This window comes from Epinephelus fuscoguttatus, linkage group LG2 (assembly GCF_011397635.1).
Source record: "Epinephelus fuscoguttatus linkage group LG2, E.fuscoguttatus.final_Chr_v1".
Lineage (NCBI taxonomy): Eukaryota > Metazoa > Chordata > Actinopteri > Perciformes > Serranidae > Epinephelus > Epinephelus fuscoguttatus.
In genome coordinates, this window is record NC_064753.1 from 1,426,907 (window position 1) to 1,446,527 (window position 19,621).

Genomic DNA, 19,621 nt, shown 5'->3' on the forward strand with positions numbered 1-19,621 from the left:
TCTAAAAATACTACATGCAGGTCCCTTTTCTTAATCTTCGCTGCCTGAATCTGGTGCCAGATCATGCTAGTATGCTCTAAACACCCCAAAAAACCTGGTATTCCTGCCTTCTGCACCGTGGTATCTATTAAGCGATTCCTTTCTAAGTAGCTACCTAATCTCTGCGCAACTACACTAAAGAAAATCTTCCCCTCTACATTCAAGAGAGAAATCATCCGGAACTGGCTAAGGTCCACAGACTCCTTCTCCTTAGGAATGAGGACACCCCTATGCCATGCTTTTGGTATAATTTGTTTCTCCCAAACTATTCTTAGCTGTTTCCACAAAGATTTAAGGGTATCAGGCGCACTTTTATAAACCCGGTAGGGGACTCCATTAGGCCCTGGGGCCGAAGAAGCCTTTGCACGCCTGACCACCTCCTGAACTCCCTTCCACCTAGGTGGTCTGACATCAGTCTCATGCTCTATTCCTTCTAATGGAGGGATATCGGGTGGGAAACCTACTATCCTATTCTTCTCTAAATCTGAATATGTATTTCTCAAATATTCTTCAACCTCTAGCCTTTCTGCTTTGAGCTGCCCTCCCTTTTCCTGGCTCAACAATCCTTTAACAAACTTAAAAGGGTCCCTGAAAAAACCTGTCCTTACATGTTCCATCTTCCTCCTTTTTTTCCTGAGATGCTCTGCCCTTCTACGAACTGCTAGCCTGCTTCTCAACTCCTCTTGCAACACCTTAATTCCCTCCCTTTCTTCTTCTGTAGCCTTTTTCCACTGCTTTCTTAACTGTCTCCTTTCCTTGACTAACTCCTCTATTTCTCTTTGCCGCCTAAATTTACCTGACTCTACCCTCTCACTCCTCTTTCTCCCATGCACCCTAAACCTCTCTACACCATATGAGTAAATTATGTCTCCCATCTTTTCTAACCTTTCTATTGCATTTCTTCTAAGCCTACTTAAGATTACTGACAAATCTCTATTAACTATCTCCCATTCTTTACTGTCATTTGCCCTAGGCCATCTAACTCTAACCTTTTGCTCCATGGTTCTCTCTCTGACTGGCACACTAGCCTCAGTGTCACCTGCATCCTCTCTTACTACCCCCTCCTCCTCCTCCTCCTCAGTGGCAGCGTTACTGATATCCTGCGAACTGTGGTTTTCTACCTGCTGGACTTCACCCGACTGACTCGACTGACTTCTTAGGAAGTACTGACCAATGCGGCTACTCTGCCCTTTCTTTGCCACACACTTCTTCTTTCCCTGATGAGTTCTTAGACCTTTTACTGATGTTACTTTCTGCTAACCACAAGGACAAACCTGAAGCATCTTGTTCTCAGCTGTGCTACTTTTATCCTCTACAGATGCACTCGCCTTGCCCTGAGTGCCAAAGCGAGTTGACACACCCCCTCCTCACCATGCTGGCTGTGTTTACAACGGGTTGGGGCACCAGTGTGACTTGCAAATACTATAGCTTAGAGCTGTTAATAGGTCTACATCTCACAGGAGATAAATCCTCACAATTAACAGCGCAACGGCAACAGTTTAACTTTGTGCTAACTTTTGTCTGGACGCTTAACCCTATGAGCCCGAACGACGCATTGTGCGTCCAAATTCAGACCTGTTCTTCTCTATTGATTTTCTCCGCGACCGTGCGTCATAGCGAGAAACCACGCATATCACATGAAACAGCGGAATTGTAGCTTTCCTACAAGGCCAAGCACTTGCCGGTAGTCCAATGTTTTCACAGCGAAAAAAAAATCATGAATAACAGAGCTTTCATACAGCTCTACACACACATTACTCTTGGATGGATTACTTGCAAACGCAGGCTCGCACAGAAATGCCACGCATATCACATGAAAGCGCAGGAGCAGAGCTTTCCACTGACACCACACACATCATTGTGCTGTCATCCCATCACGCTATAAATACAGATCATGTGTCTACAAAATAAAAATCTGACGAATTTCTTTACAACCAATTATACAGATCTTGTTATCAGGCACTTCATATAGTGAGGAATGTTGTATCTTACCACGTCTTAGGCTTGCGTGTGTTTCTCCCTGTCTATCCACACTTGTAGTCCTGCTTTCAAGATGCAAATATCTTCATATTGTCCAGTTGACACTCCATCAAACTTTGTATGACAAGACCAGCCACTTCACCTTTGCGCACCCAGACAACTGTAGCCTAATTATGCATGCTGACAGGGCCGTAGTCACCATATACATTGAGGGGGACGTGTTCCCCCAAAATGTCCCCCAATATATAACTGAAACTGAAAAACAACAACAAACTTTGTTTACTGCAAACAAAGTTGCAAATATTATCTTGGAGGACATCATTGTACTTGGTTGACTATTTTTCTATGATCTTAGATGTAAATATTGCATGTTTCTTTCAGATAAAACACATTTTTGACTTGTGAATGAGTCAATGGAATTTCTTGCAATAATGAAAAAATACTGGCAATCATGTCCGCCTGGCACAAACCACATGTTTTGGACAGCTGTGAAGTGACAGAATGTCCCAGCATCATGGTTCTTATATTGCCAGATTCCAGAGTGTCTCCCCTCTTCATATATGGCAGAATATGTCTTTTTCCAACTTGCGATGGTGAGAAACACATCAAAATGTAAGAATTTAGTCACACAGATTTGTTTTTTTCATTGATATAAAAATTAATATAAAATACAGGCACATAGAAGGACATGGAATGATGGCAAATCTGGATAGCCCACATTGTCCTGAAAAAACAAGATATAGCATGTGTATGTAGCCTTTATAATGACTGTGATATGAGCTTAGAAGTAAAGGCAGTAACAATACCCCAAAAAATGCCTAGGGCCCATAGGGTTAAAGTTAACAGCAAAAACATCAACACTTCCAGCCCAAGATGCACTGGATGCTTGGAAAAAAAAGCACCAGTGGTTCCACTGTTTTTTTTACTGAATTATAACAATAATTTATTGAAATTTATTTTAACAGTATTCTATTTAACTTCATTATAACAGTATTTTTTTTTAACCTTATCATGACAATCACCACTTTACTCAACTTAATTTTAACTTAAAGCCTCTGGAAACTCAAATCCACAATAGCCTTCTAGCTATGTAATTTAGGGTCTTATGTACATAATATTAAACATGTAAAAACAATTAGAAATCAGTTTCCATCCAAATTCGAAATATCTGTCTTTTAAGTTTTTGTACATTCTTGAAATTGGGTTTGATTTGGTCGTTATCTCTGAGATTTATTACACAATAAATTCCAAACCAATCATAAATCATCTGTCAGTTGTCTCATCCGGCCCCCTAGTGGCAGTGCAACAAAACCTTTCTGCTCAAGCTAAATCTGCCTCTTTGAGTCTGAGCCAAAACTGAAAGCTCACTGGAATAATCACGGTGGCATGACAGAATATCTTGACTATCTAAACTAAAACTTTTATTCAGCCAAATGAAAACGTCAGATGACAGATTTTATAGAGCTCAGGACAGCTGTGTTACTTAAAATTATTTTATTGTTTAGTGGAGTCTGAGAAATAGCTTTCTAGTCTGATGTTTAGAAAATATAGATCGTAAACTGGCTGAACTGCTCGGCTGCGACCCAGCGGAGGCTCTGCCTCCGGCGGGCTCCCAGCAGCACTCAAATCAGGTTATCAGGTTATCAGGCTCCAGAGCCCGGACAATCCGAGCCTTTGCAGCTCATGGAGCTGCAGGAAGAGGCGGCTTGTGAGTGGCCAGGCTTGCCCCCTGAGCCCGGTGCCTGTGTCGGCTCACCGGGGGCATAATGTGCACCCTTCCTCACCCCTAACCCCAACCCCAAGCAGTTAGCTTTGCTACGCATAAACATATCCCCAATCGCGGAGGTGATGCTGTGGGAAACAACACAATTTTAGCCAGAAGGGAACATTATTCAAGGCGGGCAAATACTTCTACGCAACGCCAGAGAGACGGCCGGCCAGCACCGGTCTCTCCCGCTTTGAGGGTCTATTCTACGAAGTAACATTAATATGAATCACAAAACATTTTGAAACTTAACATTCAGTGACCACCTGAAAGGAATCATTTTCAGCTGGCAGGGCTTCTGCTTCGTCCTCTGAATCATCAGAGGGCTCAAACATGTACGGCTGGATTAAATTTGTGGCAGCCATTGCTGAGCCAGGGAGATGTCAATCAAAACGGGGGAGCTGTCAATCAGAGCATTATCTGCCATGCCCACTCTGTCCTGGCAAGTGGTCTAAACAGCAAAATGAGCTGTTTTTAAACCAGGCTTTCTAATAGTTATGAATGGTTATTTTCACTCAGACTTTTGTGGATGATTAATGAGACACTCGACTTTGATATAATATATGCAGTTTTACTATTTCAAGCTGTGTTTCCAAAGGCTTTAAGTTAATTCGATATTTTTTTAAGTTTAGTAGTCTACAGTACTTTAGAGGAGATTTCAAAATATCAGGATATATATCACATATAGCAATATAGCCTTAAAATATTGCAGTATTATTTTTAAGCCATATCACTCAGCCCTTGTTCAGAGGGTGTCTGCTGAACTCATCCAAACTCCAGGAGGTTTTGCAGGATAAAATCTGATCTCTGGTGGAGCTACATCAGTGTTTTTCTCTGGATTCTGTACTCTCTGGCTGGACTGCCTGTGACTGTGACCTCTGCATTGCATATCTGCTGGTGGTATTATATTTCTGTAAATATCATAAAAAGTATTGAGGACACGTAGCATTTCAAGTAAAAATATAAGAAAAGTACATCCTCTGCTGCACTTTTTGATGAGGGAGCTGATGTTCAGCTCATGAAGTTGTGGGTGATTATGGAGCCCAGGAAGCAAAAGGACTCCACAGTGTCGACTAGGGAGTCACACATGGTGATTGGGGTGAGTGGGGCTGGGGCTGGTATGGACATGTTTAAATTACTCTTCAGTGATGTGACATTAGTTGGATCACAATGCTTCATAATTGATTTTGCTGACTCTTACCTTATTTGGGGTCAAGTAAATGGAACTCTCTGACAGTCTGGGTTTTTTATCAGAATAGTTGTGATGTAGTGTTGAGTGTTGTGAGCATTGCTTAGCAACAACAGAGTTTACCTGTGCTTGGCAAGTTTCCTCCTCACTGTGACTGACTGACTGAAAACACACTGGTGTTTTATTGACTCAGGTGCTCTGCTGTATCAGACAATCCACTCTAGTTAGCTCATAGTAACAGTGTGTGTGTTTGTATGACAGTCCAGTCTGACAGCAATGATATGATGCCTTTAAAAAATGTACACATTTTAAGTGAAAGTTGATGAATGGATCTATTACAAGAAGTCCACTTTTTAAAAGAGGTTTCAGCTATTTTGTCAAAGTAACTGACACTAAAGAATGACCAGCATTTACCCAGACGACATTATTGCTGTTGGGACAAATGGCTCAAATAACACAGTGGTATTTTGATTGGGTTTACATCATTAACAGCTGGCAGTGGAGTGACATATTTCTCATGTTTTTGATCCCAGGGTGGAAATCTTTTGGTCTTACTTGATTTCTTGGGGTTTGCTTTTTTTTTTTTGTAAACCAAAATGCATCGAAATACTTGTAATTTGTAGGATCAGTCTGGTTAAATTGTATTTGCCTCTACCTGTGCCTATAAAGTACTGAAAATAAGCCTTGAACATGAGGAATTAAGATCCAGGTAATCACTGGATTTTTTTTTCCAAACTCCACTCCTTCCTGGAAAACATATTTGCAGGAACCTGGGATTTTAACATGTGTATGCTTGTGTGTTTTCATATTAGAGTCTATTGTACACCCTAAAAGACAGCCTCTCTAAACCTCATTGACTCATTCATCATCCTCTATCACAGCTGTATAATCTCTTGTCTTGACATGCTGTTACAACAGTTATAAAACTGAATCACCTTAGATGTAGACTGACATAGAAAAGCTGTAGACTTATCATTTATGTTGTGACGTGATAACCAAAGTTTCAACACACTGTGTCTCTGCTTGCATCACTGCTTTTTTCAAGTACTATGGGAGCTTGTTGGATTGTGCTCCATTTTTTTAAATCTTTCCTAAAGAGAGGCTGCTTGTATGAAAAGAGGACTGTGACAGAGCAAGATAATCCATCACAGTAAACAGAATATCTCTGTTTTATCCTTAATCCATCGTGCAGAGTTGTGTCTTGTCTCTTTTATCCTTGCTCCCTCTCTGTTTTCTAACACCCACGTCTGTTGTTAGCAGGGCAGCAGAAGTTTGTGCTAAAAATTGTTGTGAAATTTCTACATTGGAAAAAACAGGATTACTCGCTTTGGACATTGCAAAATGAGAAGAGTGGTTAAAATATAATGTTAAAGTTGACTGACAGCAGTTTTCAAGGTGTATAACATCCTGGGTGTCTTGCTACATCTGTTTAAAACTGTCTTCTTAATGTCACCCTTTACTGCAAGACTAGCCCAGTTCCTCTTAAAGCTCTGGCCATTTGTCTGTAATTTCCTGTTTTTGAACAGTTTCTAAACCCTCTTGTGCAGATCTGCTGCTGCAATGAATATTTTGTAATGTCAGGCCCTGACATTGTGTTGCTGTGAGGAGAACAATGGTACCAAAGTTATGTGTTTAAACCTCTTCAAAGTGATATGATCTCTCTTAAGGTGCCTGATCATGTTGAAGAGGGATTTTTGACTAGTAGGTGGCAGTAGATGAAATGCCATGGGTATCATAAAGTCATGAAGATTTATTCCCTGGTGACCATAAAAGTCTGTGCTAAATTTAATGACATTAGAATCAGAATCAGAATCAGAAATACTTTATTGATCCCCGAGGGGAAATTGTTTATGTTACAGGTGCTCCTTGCAAGAGAGGAAAGATACGTGAAAATATAAGAAATTTAAACAATAGTATTAACAAATATAGAGTTAAATAAACAGGAATTATTGACAAACATAAACTTAAATAAATATATATATATACATATATATATTGTAAACTGAACAAGATTATTTACACAAACAAAATATATACAGTCAGGGTGAATGGGGTTATTGCACAAGTTAGATTAAATTATTGCAGTGGGTGAAATAGTCACAGGGCCACTCAGAGGGAGGAGTTGTACAGTTTGATGGCCACAGGCAGGAATGATTTCCTGTGGCGCTCAGTGGTACATCTTGGTGGTATGAGTCTCCCACTGAAAGTACTCCTGTGCCTTCAGTAAGTATTTGTAAAGATATTTCTTAAGGATGGTGTGATGTTTTAACATTTAACACAAATTCAGCCAATCCCTGTGGATTCTGCTTATGTTTTTGTCCAATCACCGCAACTTAACACCAAATTGGACGATTTAAAACAGTTAAAATCTAGTTTGATTGTAGAGCTGCCTGCAGTGTTCTGATTCGCTCAGCTCTTCCTCTCTCCTGTCTCTCTAGGCCCTTTTACACTGCCTTTTTCAAGGCGGGAATATCACGCTGTTATGCGGCCTCCCTGTGCTCTATATAAGGCACCATTACAGGATGGGGGGACAGAGTTGTTTCGCCTATAAGCAGGCATCGGAGGTAGTAATAGGGCAGAAACTATGTCTGTATAAACAGGACAGCTGGCAGGACAGAACCATGGGCAGGACGGGTGTTATGTTTTTGACAACGTGTCATGTGTGCGACCTGCTATGGGAGATTTACAAAGCAGAAGGTAGTAGGTAACAGGCAGTAGGTAGCAGTTAGTGGCTAACTTAAGGAACAAGAATAGGGGCTTAAAATGTCCACATATTGGGAAAACAGTGAAGTCCAGGAGCTCCTTACCCTCCAAGCAGAGAATAAGATCAGCCACCATATAACAGGGACAGTAAATGATTGTTGTTGCCATGTTACGCTGTTGTCATTGTTTATAAAGCACTGCAGTCACGTATGTTTTATGTCATTGGGTATCGTAAAATGCAACTTATACCTGAGGCTATGCTTTCCCTTTAAATGTATTGCGACGTGAGCTACGTCATACGTCATGGAGCGCAGGAGAGGATCTGCTGTGTGGAGGTATTTCACACTATTTCAACTGCTGTTGCACAATTGTTTATTTTTGTTCAAAATAAATAGCTCATTATTGCATTAATCTGTTTCATCTTGTTTCATTTTATCTTAGGAAAGAACTGTGTATCATCAATGCCTGATGTCTCTAGTCTTTTCTGTTCTACATTTAAAGGTATATAGCTTTTTAGGTCAACCATAGTATCGGATCGGTATCGGCTGATACTCAAAGCCACAAAGCCACCATCGGGATCGGACACAGCATTTTCATCCCTTTCGCAGACCTGCTTGGTTTTTTTATTATTCCAGCTTTGTACGTCAGCCCTCAGCTGGCATTTGCACTCAGGTAATCTCAGCAGGGGACAATATGGATCTACTTGTCCTGAGAAGGGGTCAAAGGTCACCACCATTAGCAGTGCTGTGCTTTTATTAAACAAAAGGCTTTCATAAGTTTCTTCAAATAGAAGGTTACAGTATGAAAATATTATGTATTATATTTTTTGTTAATCATTAAAATGTTCTCTCATAAAAATTACGTTGACCATTAGTTATTTACATCTTTTTATTGTGTAGAGAAATTAGTGCTTGTGACTCTTTTTTTAAATATGCATGTTCAATAACCTAGTTATATTTCAACTTATTAACCTAATTGCCTGTTTCTTTGTTGATAGATGCAGCTTTCATTTCTGCATTTTATTAACTTTTTTTATATCATGTTTACTGAAGCAAAATGTATGTAAGGAGTCCAGGGGTCCATTTGTAAGAAAGATGCCCATTGCAAGTTCCCAGAGTCCGGGATGACATTTTTTTTTTGTCTGACCAGCAGTCCAAAATGTTTATATTTAAATATTCAGTTTTGAGGTTTCAGTTGCAAAATCAGCAAATCCTCAGATATGAGAAACTATAACCTGTGAATGTTGAATGTTGGGTCTTTCAATTGATAAACTGATGAAAGTGGAAGGGCACTAAAAAAGTGCAGACTAGAAGATTACATTGAGTTTGGGGTCCTGTGAGACCCAACACAAATCTCGCGGGAGTGGGTGGTCAGAAAACAAACTGTGGGTCTGCAGATTTGTTGGAATACAATGAAATAAGGAGCACTGCTCCCAATCAATTAACCTAACCTAACCTAACTGGTGACTCTAAATTGCCTGTAGGTGTGAATTTGAGTTTGAATGGTTGTCTGTCTCTTTGCGTCAGCCGTGTGATAGTCTTGCAACCTGTCCAGGGTGTACCCGGCTTCTCGCACAGTGTCAGCTGGGATAGGCTCCATTCCCCCATGACCCTCAACAGGATAAGTTATTACAGAAATGGATGAATGAATTTACTCCTGATTAATGCTAAAGGCTATCTCTTTACCAACCCTCTCTGTGTGATTGTCCTTCAGAGTGTACGTGAGAGCATACAGGCTCACTGGCCAATCACAAATTAATTAGTTAAACTTGTGCTAAGATCATCATAGGCTCTATTGTAGCTCACTTCATTGCTACTGTAGTGGCTGTAAAATAGTGAATAAATTGTTATGAGCATCACAAACCCCCAAAATAACTAATTTCACTATCAAGATTTGTTCAGTTCTGCCCGATAACATTTGGAAAATCATACAGAGCCGCACAAATAAATTATTTTATCCCCATTCAAGTTAGTATAGGACCAATCTGGAAATCCATCGGGGGGAAGGAAAAAAAAAAAAAAAAAAAAAAAAAATATAAATATGTATATATATATATATATATATATATATAAATTTTTTTTTCTTCCTTTACCTCATGCCCTTCACTCCCGGCGGTGCCCCCAGGGAATCGCAGTGTTGTTTACAAATACTTCGGGTAGAAAACCAGCAGAGTTTAGCTATATATCACATTTTTCACGTCACTATATCACCATGTAGACTAATCTGATGTTTGTTAAGTCTATAAACACAATGACTGAACAAACGTTGCTATTTCTGTGTGCACGTAATTAATATGGTTATCGTAGGTTAGCTGGGCTAACCGTTAGCTGTTAACGTTAGCCGTTAGCGTTGTCTATAACCATAGACTATAAAAATAAGGTAATAACTCAATAAACGGTCCATGAATAAAATATTTTTTCCAGCGAATATCTTAGTTACAACATGATTGAGCTAGCAAAGCAGTTTTGTGTTGCTTTGTGTGTTATTTATTCAGTTATGGGAAATCACGATGTCTAGAAAGCATCAGTGGCTGCAGCTGACATGGACAGTTAGCAAAGCTAACATCAGGATGTCATCTGTTAAAAGCCTCCCGTTGCTGGATACGACATGAAACTACTCCAGTTAGCTCAATCATGTTGTAACTCAGACATCCGCTGGAAAAAATTTTTTTTTTCACGTTGACGAGACGGCATTACTGGAGTGGTCGCTATGGACGCGGAGCTTGCTGTTTCTGTAGATACACATTTCCTGGGGACACCTGCACGTCTCGGCCGCGCCGGCCTCCATTGTGATTGGCTAAAGCGCAGCATCGTTCAAACTCAAAGCCCCGCCCTCCCCCCCTCTCTAGTCGTCTTTCACACAGGGCTGCTGACAGATTTTACAATGTAGACTGCAGAATCTGTCTTGAGAGATTAGTATAAGACTAAACCGGAAGTAGCTGGCTACTGTCGGATTACATTCTTCTAGTCAGCTTATTGATAATCAGCGAATTGTTTCAGCTCTACCTTACATGAATTCTTATAGTCTGTGGTAAAACAATTGTAGAATTTCAAGATAATGAGTTTTGATTTGCAGATGTACTGTAACAGGCTGTATATGGACCAGGCATGTAGTTTTCTCACAATCTTTCACCAAACGTCCATGTAGAGGTCAGTGTCTCGGCCTGTGAAGTGTGTTGCAGTGTACAGTCCAGGGCTTGTTGCAAAAGAAACCTAGTTGATTATTTCCCCCATTTAACACACTAAGTGTGGATTTCATGCAGTGACTCAGCAAGCACTGTGTCAGGCCAGCTGTTGTCAGCTTGTTTGAGTATGAGTGCTAGGAGGAAGAGGTCAGTTGGTGCACGGATTCCAGCAGTGCAGCAAAGCATGTCATGGACAACTTGGCACGCACTCATCTTCTTTTGTGCTCCCTCTCGTCGATCTTGTCCTTGTTTTCTCCTTTGTGCTTTGTCTTCATGAAACAGCACAGTGTTGATGACACACTGGTTCAGCCTGAGGTTGTGATTTAGATTGTCAAGCAGTCTTTAGTTAGACTCAAGTTCATCATCTCAGTGGAAGAAGAGGGTGGTTAGCAAAAAACAGAACAGACAGTAAGATGATATGTGTGTTAATACTTTGTGTACCTTGACATTTTGCTGCTGCCAGATATGGCTCATGAAATATTTGCCTTTCCAGCTATTCTGTAAACGTACAGCACTTCCTTCTCTCTCCTTTTCAGACACAAATCTATCTATATCGCAATGTGTAGACATTGTTGTCTAAAATTCAATCATGTTTGGACTTATAATGCCTGTTTTATGTGTTTCTGGTCAGACTGGGGACTATAGTGGTAAATGGGGTTCATGTGTTGGCTAAGCCTTCCTATAAGGTTAAAGGCATGAGGCTCTTAACCTGACTGTTCACTATGTAAAGATGATCAGTGAGAGTAAGGCAGTAAAATCAATTTATATTAATAATATAACACACAAAACAAATTTTTTCCCATAAACATTCAGGTATCTATGTGGACACTGTATCTTGGAGGGCAGAAACAGATTATATTCGTAGCGAGGTAAAACAATGTATTTACTTTCTTAGGAGACTGATGTCATTTAGAGCAAAGAAACACATCCTGTAGTTCTTTTTCCAATCTATAATGCAAAGTGTTATGCAGTATGAAATCAGTGCATGTCTCTATGTTCAGCTTAAAGCCAAACTGGCTAGACTGCTGTGTACAAGACTGTGGGTCAAACACTTGAGTCAGGAGTCCAAACTGCGTACACTAAAAGAATAAGTGCTAGTAGTATTACATCTAACCCCTCTCAGCTTTTGCGGTCACGGAGAATATGTAGAGTCTCACACTTTGGACTGAACAGGTTGAGGAACTCTTTTTTTTTTGTTCCTCAGTCTGTCAGCATATTAAATCAGAGTATGGCTTCTGACGCTAGGGCCACACCGCAGCGAATAGCCTCGAAGCGCCGAGAAGAGAAGGCAGTTTCCTTTCGGCGCCCATGTTAACCGACTGTGTCGTCCACACTGGCCGCGCCGCGCCGGGAAGCTCCGCGGCAGGCTCACGATTTGCAGCGATCAGTTCGGCGTCTGGTCTATTTTCTGCGCGAGCCGCGAGCGAATCTGACAAGCCAGGCAGTGAAAAACAAGAGCTGGGAGCAGAATCGCTTGTCGACGGCGTGGAGAAATGCGCGTCTGATGTGAACGGAGGTGCTCCGGCGCGCGCGAGAATTTCGGTGCGCTGCGCTTCCGCGGGCAGTGTGGCCCTGGCGTAAGTATGTAGTGTTTGTAGTATGGGTCTGTAGTTTAGATAAATATTGTTTTCTATTTTTGTATATGTCTGAAACACTGTAAATCCTGGCTAGGGCTGGGAATCTCCAGGCACCTCACGAGTCAGTTACAATTCAGTTGGCAACGATTCAGTAATAAAACGATTATGGATGCACTGATGCATCAGAATTTTTGATTTCTAAACATGATTTATTTTTCTAATTGTGTGACTTCTTGAAACTTTTAAAAATAGTATACTGTATTTGTAATGACCCATAATTGAATAAAGAGATACATTTACTTGCATACAGTGTAGCTCTTGTCCAGGTCCCCTTTCCATTCAACTTCAAAGAAGTGCTTCCATACCCAGGCTTTTAAACCAGGGGGTTCCATTCACATTCTTTTCATTTGCAGTTGCAGTCCATGGAAAGCCAAGACACCAAATGGGCGCAGGGTTTTGGAGGTGAAGCAGACCAAGTTATTTTCTTCACCACAGAGTTGGTTCTAGCTGACCAACACACACTACAGATTTTGGTCAGCTGGCTTCATTTGATTACTTTACTGCTGATCGCTGTTCAGCTCAATTTGTATGTGGGTGATGCTAAAAAGTTTTAACTAGGGGTGCACGTTAATATAAGCACGTGATCGCTATTGGTCGATGTCGGCTTATAAGTAAACTATCAGAATCAGCCAACATGCTTTTTCTTATCTGCACAATGAATGAATATTACGTACATTGAAAAGTATTCTGTTTCATTTTTCCATCTGCTAGTTGGCCATTACAATACAAGTATGCATGCATCAATATGATATTAATTCCACTACAGAGGAGACATGATGATCACTAATATCAGGTGGGGAAAAAAATATATATGATATATTGATATCAGTATCGCTTATCAGTTAAATGAGTTGTTCCACATGGGATCTCGGCAAAACATCCAATATTATATATACAATATATATTGTGCATCCCTAGTTTTAACAATATACGTAACGTTTATCTGGCAATTGTAATTATTTCTACATTAAATTAAAACATGCCTGAAAGTGCTGTGTTTCGTGAGGATAAATTACTAAAGAAGGAGAAGGAGAAGGAGGAGGAGGAGAAAGAGAAGAAGAAGAAGAAGAGCTTCATTCTTACACAGATATGCACAAACAGGACCTATACATGCATTAAATGGATAGATGTCAGAGTGAGGGGGCAGCCTTTGACAGGCGCCCCAAGCAGTTGGGGGTTCAGTGCTTTGCCTAAGCGCACCTCGGCAGTGCCCAGTAGGCAAACTGGCACCTCTCCAGCTACCAGTCCACACTCCATATTTGGTGTGGACGAGGACTTAACCGGGCAGCCCCCCAGTTCCCAAGCTAAGTCCTTATGGACTGAGCTACTGCTGCTTCTAAATAGGCCAAAACTAGCATGTCCGATTCCATTGTGAAACTGAACAGGAAGTGTTGAGTTTGCTTCAATAACATACTAATAAGTAACTTCTAATCTCCTACACCGACACTTTGTCTCTGTTATGTGTTGTTTTTAGGCTAAATGTCTGTTTCATATTCTTGTTGTAATCCAGCAGGATGCATGACAGCCTGCAACATTCTTGTTTTTACTGCCACAAAATAATAACTGACACATAGGTACAGTGTTAATGTGAATTTCCACACTGGCAAATTAGGAAAGGCAAGCTTTTGAAAACTGAAAATTACACTGCAAACAATCGTGTCACTGTTTGTGACGCTTGAATCTGGTTTATGGGTTATTGTTGATGGTTAATTCAAAATCAAAATGTCTAAATAGATCACATTATGTACCTAGTGATTCAGGATCATCTCACTAACATGCTGATTTGACAGTTTCAGTAGGTTTTCCTGGACACCTTGGTTACATAGAACTGTTGTTTTAACAACAATTTCATTACTGTATTGTACCAGTATTTTTAACTATGTAGGACTTGCAACGTAATGACTTGAAGTCATTTTAAATGCTGTTGAAACAACATTATTTCAGCCAAATGTAACCAGTTTCAAATTGCTCAGCATCTTTTTGAATCCTGAAAAATCAGTTCTCAGCTCTCTCTGATTATATTAAAGTGGCTTTTTCAGGATAGTTTTATGTAAGACACATCAGCCAGTAGCACACTAGACACAAATTGTCCTTGTTTTTTATAGTCCCGATCCAACATTTCCAAACAAGCATGACAATAAAAATGCTTCCTGAGAGAGACAAGAGAACAGTACCTCTGAGCATTACAATAAGACTCGTGATCTGTTAGTATAAGCTTAGCTGTTATTAAATATTAACTGCGGTGGAAGCATGTATTTAACTAAAGCCCAAAGTTTCTCATCTCCACTAAAGACTCAAGATTATTAACAGACCCTTTGCAGCCAAAAAATAAATAATTATAGCCAGTAAAGCCATGCTGCAGGAGGAGGTGAATTTAAACTGTGCAGGAGAACAGAGGATGCACCTCAACCGCAGCTGGCGTCGGACTGCTGGTAATGTGTCAGTGTGTCTTCCTGGAGAGACAGTAGTGAGTATCAGATCTCTTCCTATGAGACTGACCTCTGAACTCGGCACGGACTGGAGCTTCCTGCCAGCTACAGGAGGGATAAGACAATGATTTGCGATGTTTCCATGTTTTCCTGTACTGTAGACCTGTTTGATTTTCTGTACTTATAACATTGTTAATGATCCAGAGACAGAAGGAGTTAGTTCAGTCTGCTGAATCCTAATCTCTATAAACCGATATCTGCATATGAATGCAGAATCGAGAGGATATGGGACAAGATTTTGATGTTTTGTTTGTCACCGTATACATATGTATATATATATATATATCCTACAACGTCTAGGCCAATGTGATATTTACTCCACAGTAAAGAGGTTGTTTCACAAGAAATTAAGATTTTGCAAATTATGACAAGTCAGTAAGCAGACTATTTGCTGTGTGCATGATTCTTGCTGTGTTGTTTTGGGTATTTCATATGTAAAGCTGCACAATGAGCGGCTGGGCCGGTTTTTCTGACGAGAAGTTACGGAAGATGCAGCAGAAAGACTCAACATTCCCCGCAGCGGCAACCCGCGGGCGGAAATCTGGTCCAGCCAACCGGAGTCGGCAGCAGTTGCAGCGGGAGAAGGCCCTTCAGCTGGCCGCTCAGAAAAACGCAGGAGCCGGGTCTCCTTGCCTCCCACCGGAGCAACAACTCACCAAACCGCCGCCGCCGAAGGAAGAGCCTCAGCCTCGGCCTCAGCCCACAGCTCCAACAGCAGCTCCGGCTGTCAAACAGGAGGTGCAGCAGAAACCTAGCGAGATGAAGCCGCCTCCAGAGCAGGAGACCCCGGCCGTCAAAGAGCTGGAGAAACAAGAGGTGGCACTACGGGAAAAGACGCGTCTGGAGCAACTACAGCAAGAGCAAAAGATAATGGAAGAGAGGAATAAGCGCAAGAAGGCTCTGCTGACGAAAACTATTGCTGAGAAGTCCAAACAGACTCAGGCAGAAGCTGTGAAGCTGAAGAGGATTCAGAAGGAGCTCCAGGCTCTAGATGACATGGTGTCCAATGATATCGGCATCCTGAGAGGCAAGATTGAGCAAGCCAGCTGGGACTACTCCGCTGCCAGAAAGCGTTATGATAAGGCGGAGGCGGAGTATGTGATGGCCAAGCTGGACCTGCACAAGAAGACAGAGGTGAAGGAGCAGCTGACGGAGCACCTCTGCACCATCATCCAGCAGAACGAGCTGCGTAAAGCCCACAAGCTGGAGGAGCTGATGCAGCAGCTGCAGCTTCAAGCCACCGAGGAAGAGCTGGAGAGGCAGAAGCAGCATGAGGAGGAGCAGGAGAAGAGGAAGACAGAAAGCTGTGTGGAGAGGCAGAGAGACGGGAAACAGGGAAACGGCTCAGTGGAGAATCAAGAGGGGACAGTGCAATCAACCAAAGACTGTGGAGCCACAGAGGGAGAGGCTGTGGAGGAGAAGGGAGGTGGCGTTCAGCAAGAGCACCACCCGATGACCGAAGCACCAAAGACTGAACAAGACTGTAAAACATTAGAAAACTGTGTCCAGAGTGAAATTATGGCTTCCTGATGCTCAGAAAATAAAGATGTCAGCTGTGAAATATCAGGACATTGTCACACGTCGCAGTGTAGATTAATATAAAACACTAATGCTTAACTCATATCACAGCGGTGCCTGGACAGCGTGACGTGTGTGGTTGTGCTGCTGCCGTGGTCCCGCCAGATGCCTCCTGCTGCTGCTGCCATCATTAGTCATTAGTCATACTTCTTCTGTTATTATACACATATGACTATTGTCACACATGTATACTGCCAGATATTAATACATACTTTCAACATATTGTACCGCAGTAACCAGAACTATAACTATAATATTATTACTTTCATTAATGTTGTTGTAAGATACTGTCATTACCTGCATCTCTCTCTCTCTCTCTCTCTCTCTCTCTCTCTCTCTGTGTCATATGGATTACTGTTAATTTATCATGTTGATCTGTTCTGTACGACATCTATTGCACGTCTGTCCGTCCTGGAAGAGGGATCCCTCCTCAGTTGCTCTTCCTGAGGTTTCTACCGTTTTTTTTCCCCGTTAAAGGGGTTTTTTGGGGAGTTTTTCCTTATCCGCTGTGAGGGTCTTAAGGACAGAGGGATGTCGTATGCTGTAAAGCCCTGTGAGGCAAATTGTGATTTGTGATATTGGGCTTTATAAATAAAATTGATTGATTGATTGATTGACACTGGGTCCTACTTCATAGGTTTTATAATTACTGTTATAAAACTAAATCTAAAATATGATCGTTAATGGTATCTTAATGTTTTCATTTATGTCTTAACATTAACCCAAGTTTGCATTTATCTTAGCAGAATGTAAAAAAAAAAAAAAAAAAATGAAAGCTGATGTTATGTGCTGGTTTTGTTTGAACATTTCTTTAAGACAAATGAAGAAATTTCACTGAGAAACTATTCTCCTTTTGTGAAAAACAAGGAAATATCTGCACACTGAATAGTTTTAAGTCCTGTATGAGGTATTATTTATTTGTGACGTTGTGACATATGAGTAGGTTCTGTGGGTATTGCTCGGTATTGAGGCTTATATAGTGAAAACGTAACACACAATTGGCTGATTATGTTTCTGTTTGCATTTGCACTATAAAAACATCACAATACCTTTGCCTGATGAAGACCCTCTCAGAGTTGGCAACATAACGAACAAGTGATACCTCCTTGGGGGCTTCAAAACTATTGTGTCCAGCTAATTCTTTGTTTTTCACTTTGAGCCCTTTTATCCAGTCAAATTCTAATGTGTTAAAACTAGACTTGTAACAGAGCAGCAAACAAAGGTTACTCTCCAATATCTTCTCAGGCTCTGCTGCTGGGTAGTAAGGTGCTTAGTTATCTTCAAGTACAAAGTTAAAATAATCAGGCCCACACAGAAATGGACTGCTTAATTTTTTGTCAGTGACAATGTTAAACATTAATGCTTTATGTTTTATCTGTAGTGTATGATTTGTTTGCCCTTTCAGTTGACAGTCAGATTTGATTGTGAAATACAACATTCAGTCAGTAACAAAGACAAAAGGAGTGCAAATGTAAATAGAATTTATTGAAATTTTAAACAAGTTATAGATGAATATCAAAAACTCAACATTAGCCATGACAGCCTGAGCTATGTTCAGGAATAACACAATGTGTCCTAAAGGCCAAATTCAAAAGCAGTGACACTGCCAACAGTAAACAGTTCACTGCGTTTGGAGGTGGTCTTTAAGATAATTAACTAATTTACTTAAAAACGTATAATTTCTCCTAGGTGTGAGATGAATGTGTCTGATGTGAGGGTGCTCAATTATGGCACCATTTAAACTATGAACAAATGCAGCCATAACACTATAAACACATTTCCTGGCCTTATCAATCTTTGCTGGATTGCCACCAGCCTCCCACCTGCACCTTTGGGCCAATGAAGAAAATATTATCTTAACGCCAGGATGCTGGATGTGTAGCTGGTGCAGGTCCTCCTTCATCATGCTGACCAGCTTGACACTGCTGACCTTCCCCATGTCACTGCCGCAACAGTGGATGATGAGGACATCTGGTGCTGCTCTTCCTCGAAGGGAATGGGGAAAGAAGGAGAAAAGGCCTCCACTGCAGTCCACCCCAGCCAAACTAGCGGACACGGATGCCCGGCATGCTGAGGGTGCTTCCCAAGGTCTCTGCAGCTCTCTGGACACCACGCCAGACATAGCTGTCACCAATGATCCACACTGTGTCTATGAAAGTAAAATGAGTGCAATAAATAATTAGCGTTATATATTTAAAAACGTTGCAGAGTTTTTAAGATTGTGTAATCTCAATAACAGCTGAATCATTGTTTCAAGGTTTGTTGTATAACGTTAGTTTCAGCTAAACTCAACTTACCTCAAGTTTCGTGAGGGAGCTGGCACCAAGCGGGAGCAGCCAACACCACAGGGCTAGCCAAAGTAGCATAGCTTGTTGGCCTCGTAGCTTCTTAGCCTAGCTTGTTAGCCTTAGCTAACTTAGCAGCGCTGAGCGAGGTGGGCGTGTTTAAGCAACTAGGCTTCCTTCGGCCCTCTTTGCCCATTTTTGGTTGTCCGGGAGTTGGGCGGAGTCAGGCACTGCCAAGATGGCGACGTCCATAGCTGGGTATTTTGAGCTTCAAACCCGCTCCTCAGAAATGGATGGGTGACGTCACGGTGACTACGTCCATTATTTTTATACAGTCTATGATTGTAACGCTATATGGCGTATACTGCCCTCATCAGTTCCGGAACAGTCATAGCACCGATTCTTACGCTGGTTTCGGTTCTTCTGGTTTTTCAAAAAAATTAGTATGAAATGAGAGTAAAAATTATTTTTCTATCACCATGGAATCGAAAGGTATCGCAAGTATTGGTTCTCATAACATCACTACTTGTGAGTAAAGCATATAAGAGGAGAGGAGAGGGCTCCATCTTATCTCTTCATAAGCTAAAGTTATATTATTTTGCGCGGTGGACGCTTCATATAATAACATAACATTATACTATTTATCCTGTTATACTGTGAAATGTTTCACCTTCTAACGTGATGACTTATATTGTTTACATGACGGCATGCCAATCAATCAATCAATTTTATTTATAAAGCCCAATATCACAAATCACAATTTGCCTCACAG

The 19,621-nt window shown here is 41.1% G+C and overlaps 2 protein-coding genes across 2 annotated transcripts in view; both read left to right on the forward strand.

The window, feature by feature from the left end:
- The window catches only part of iqgap1 (IQ motif containing GTPase activating protein 1), a 144,958-nt gene that overhangs the window by 33,180 nt on the left and 92,157 nt on the right, over nt 1-19,621 (forward strand). The gene's annotated exons all lie outside the window — the stretch shown is intronic.
- LOC125905388 (RAB6-interacting golgin-like) lies at nt 14,243-17,163 on the forward strand. Its single transcript, XM_049603315.1, has one exon. The coding sequence runs from the start codon at nt 15,434-15,436 to the stop codon at nt 16,514-16,516; it is 1,083 nt and encodes a 360-aa protein (XP_049459272.1). The 5' UTR covers nt 14,243-15,433; the 3' UTR covers nt 16,517-17,163.

What these genes read in the sequence shown, in the direction of transcription:
- LOC125905388 (XM_049603315.1), top strand. Translation starts at nt 15,434, where the DNA reads ATGAGCGGCTGGGCCGGTTTTTCTGACGAGAAGTTACGGAAGATGCAG.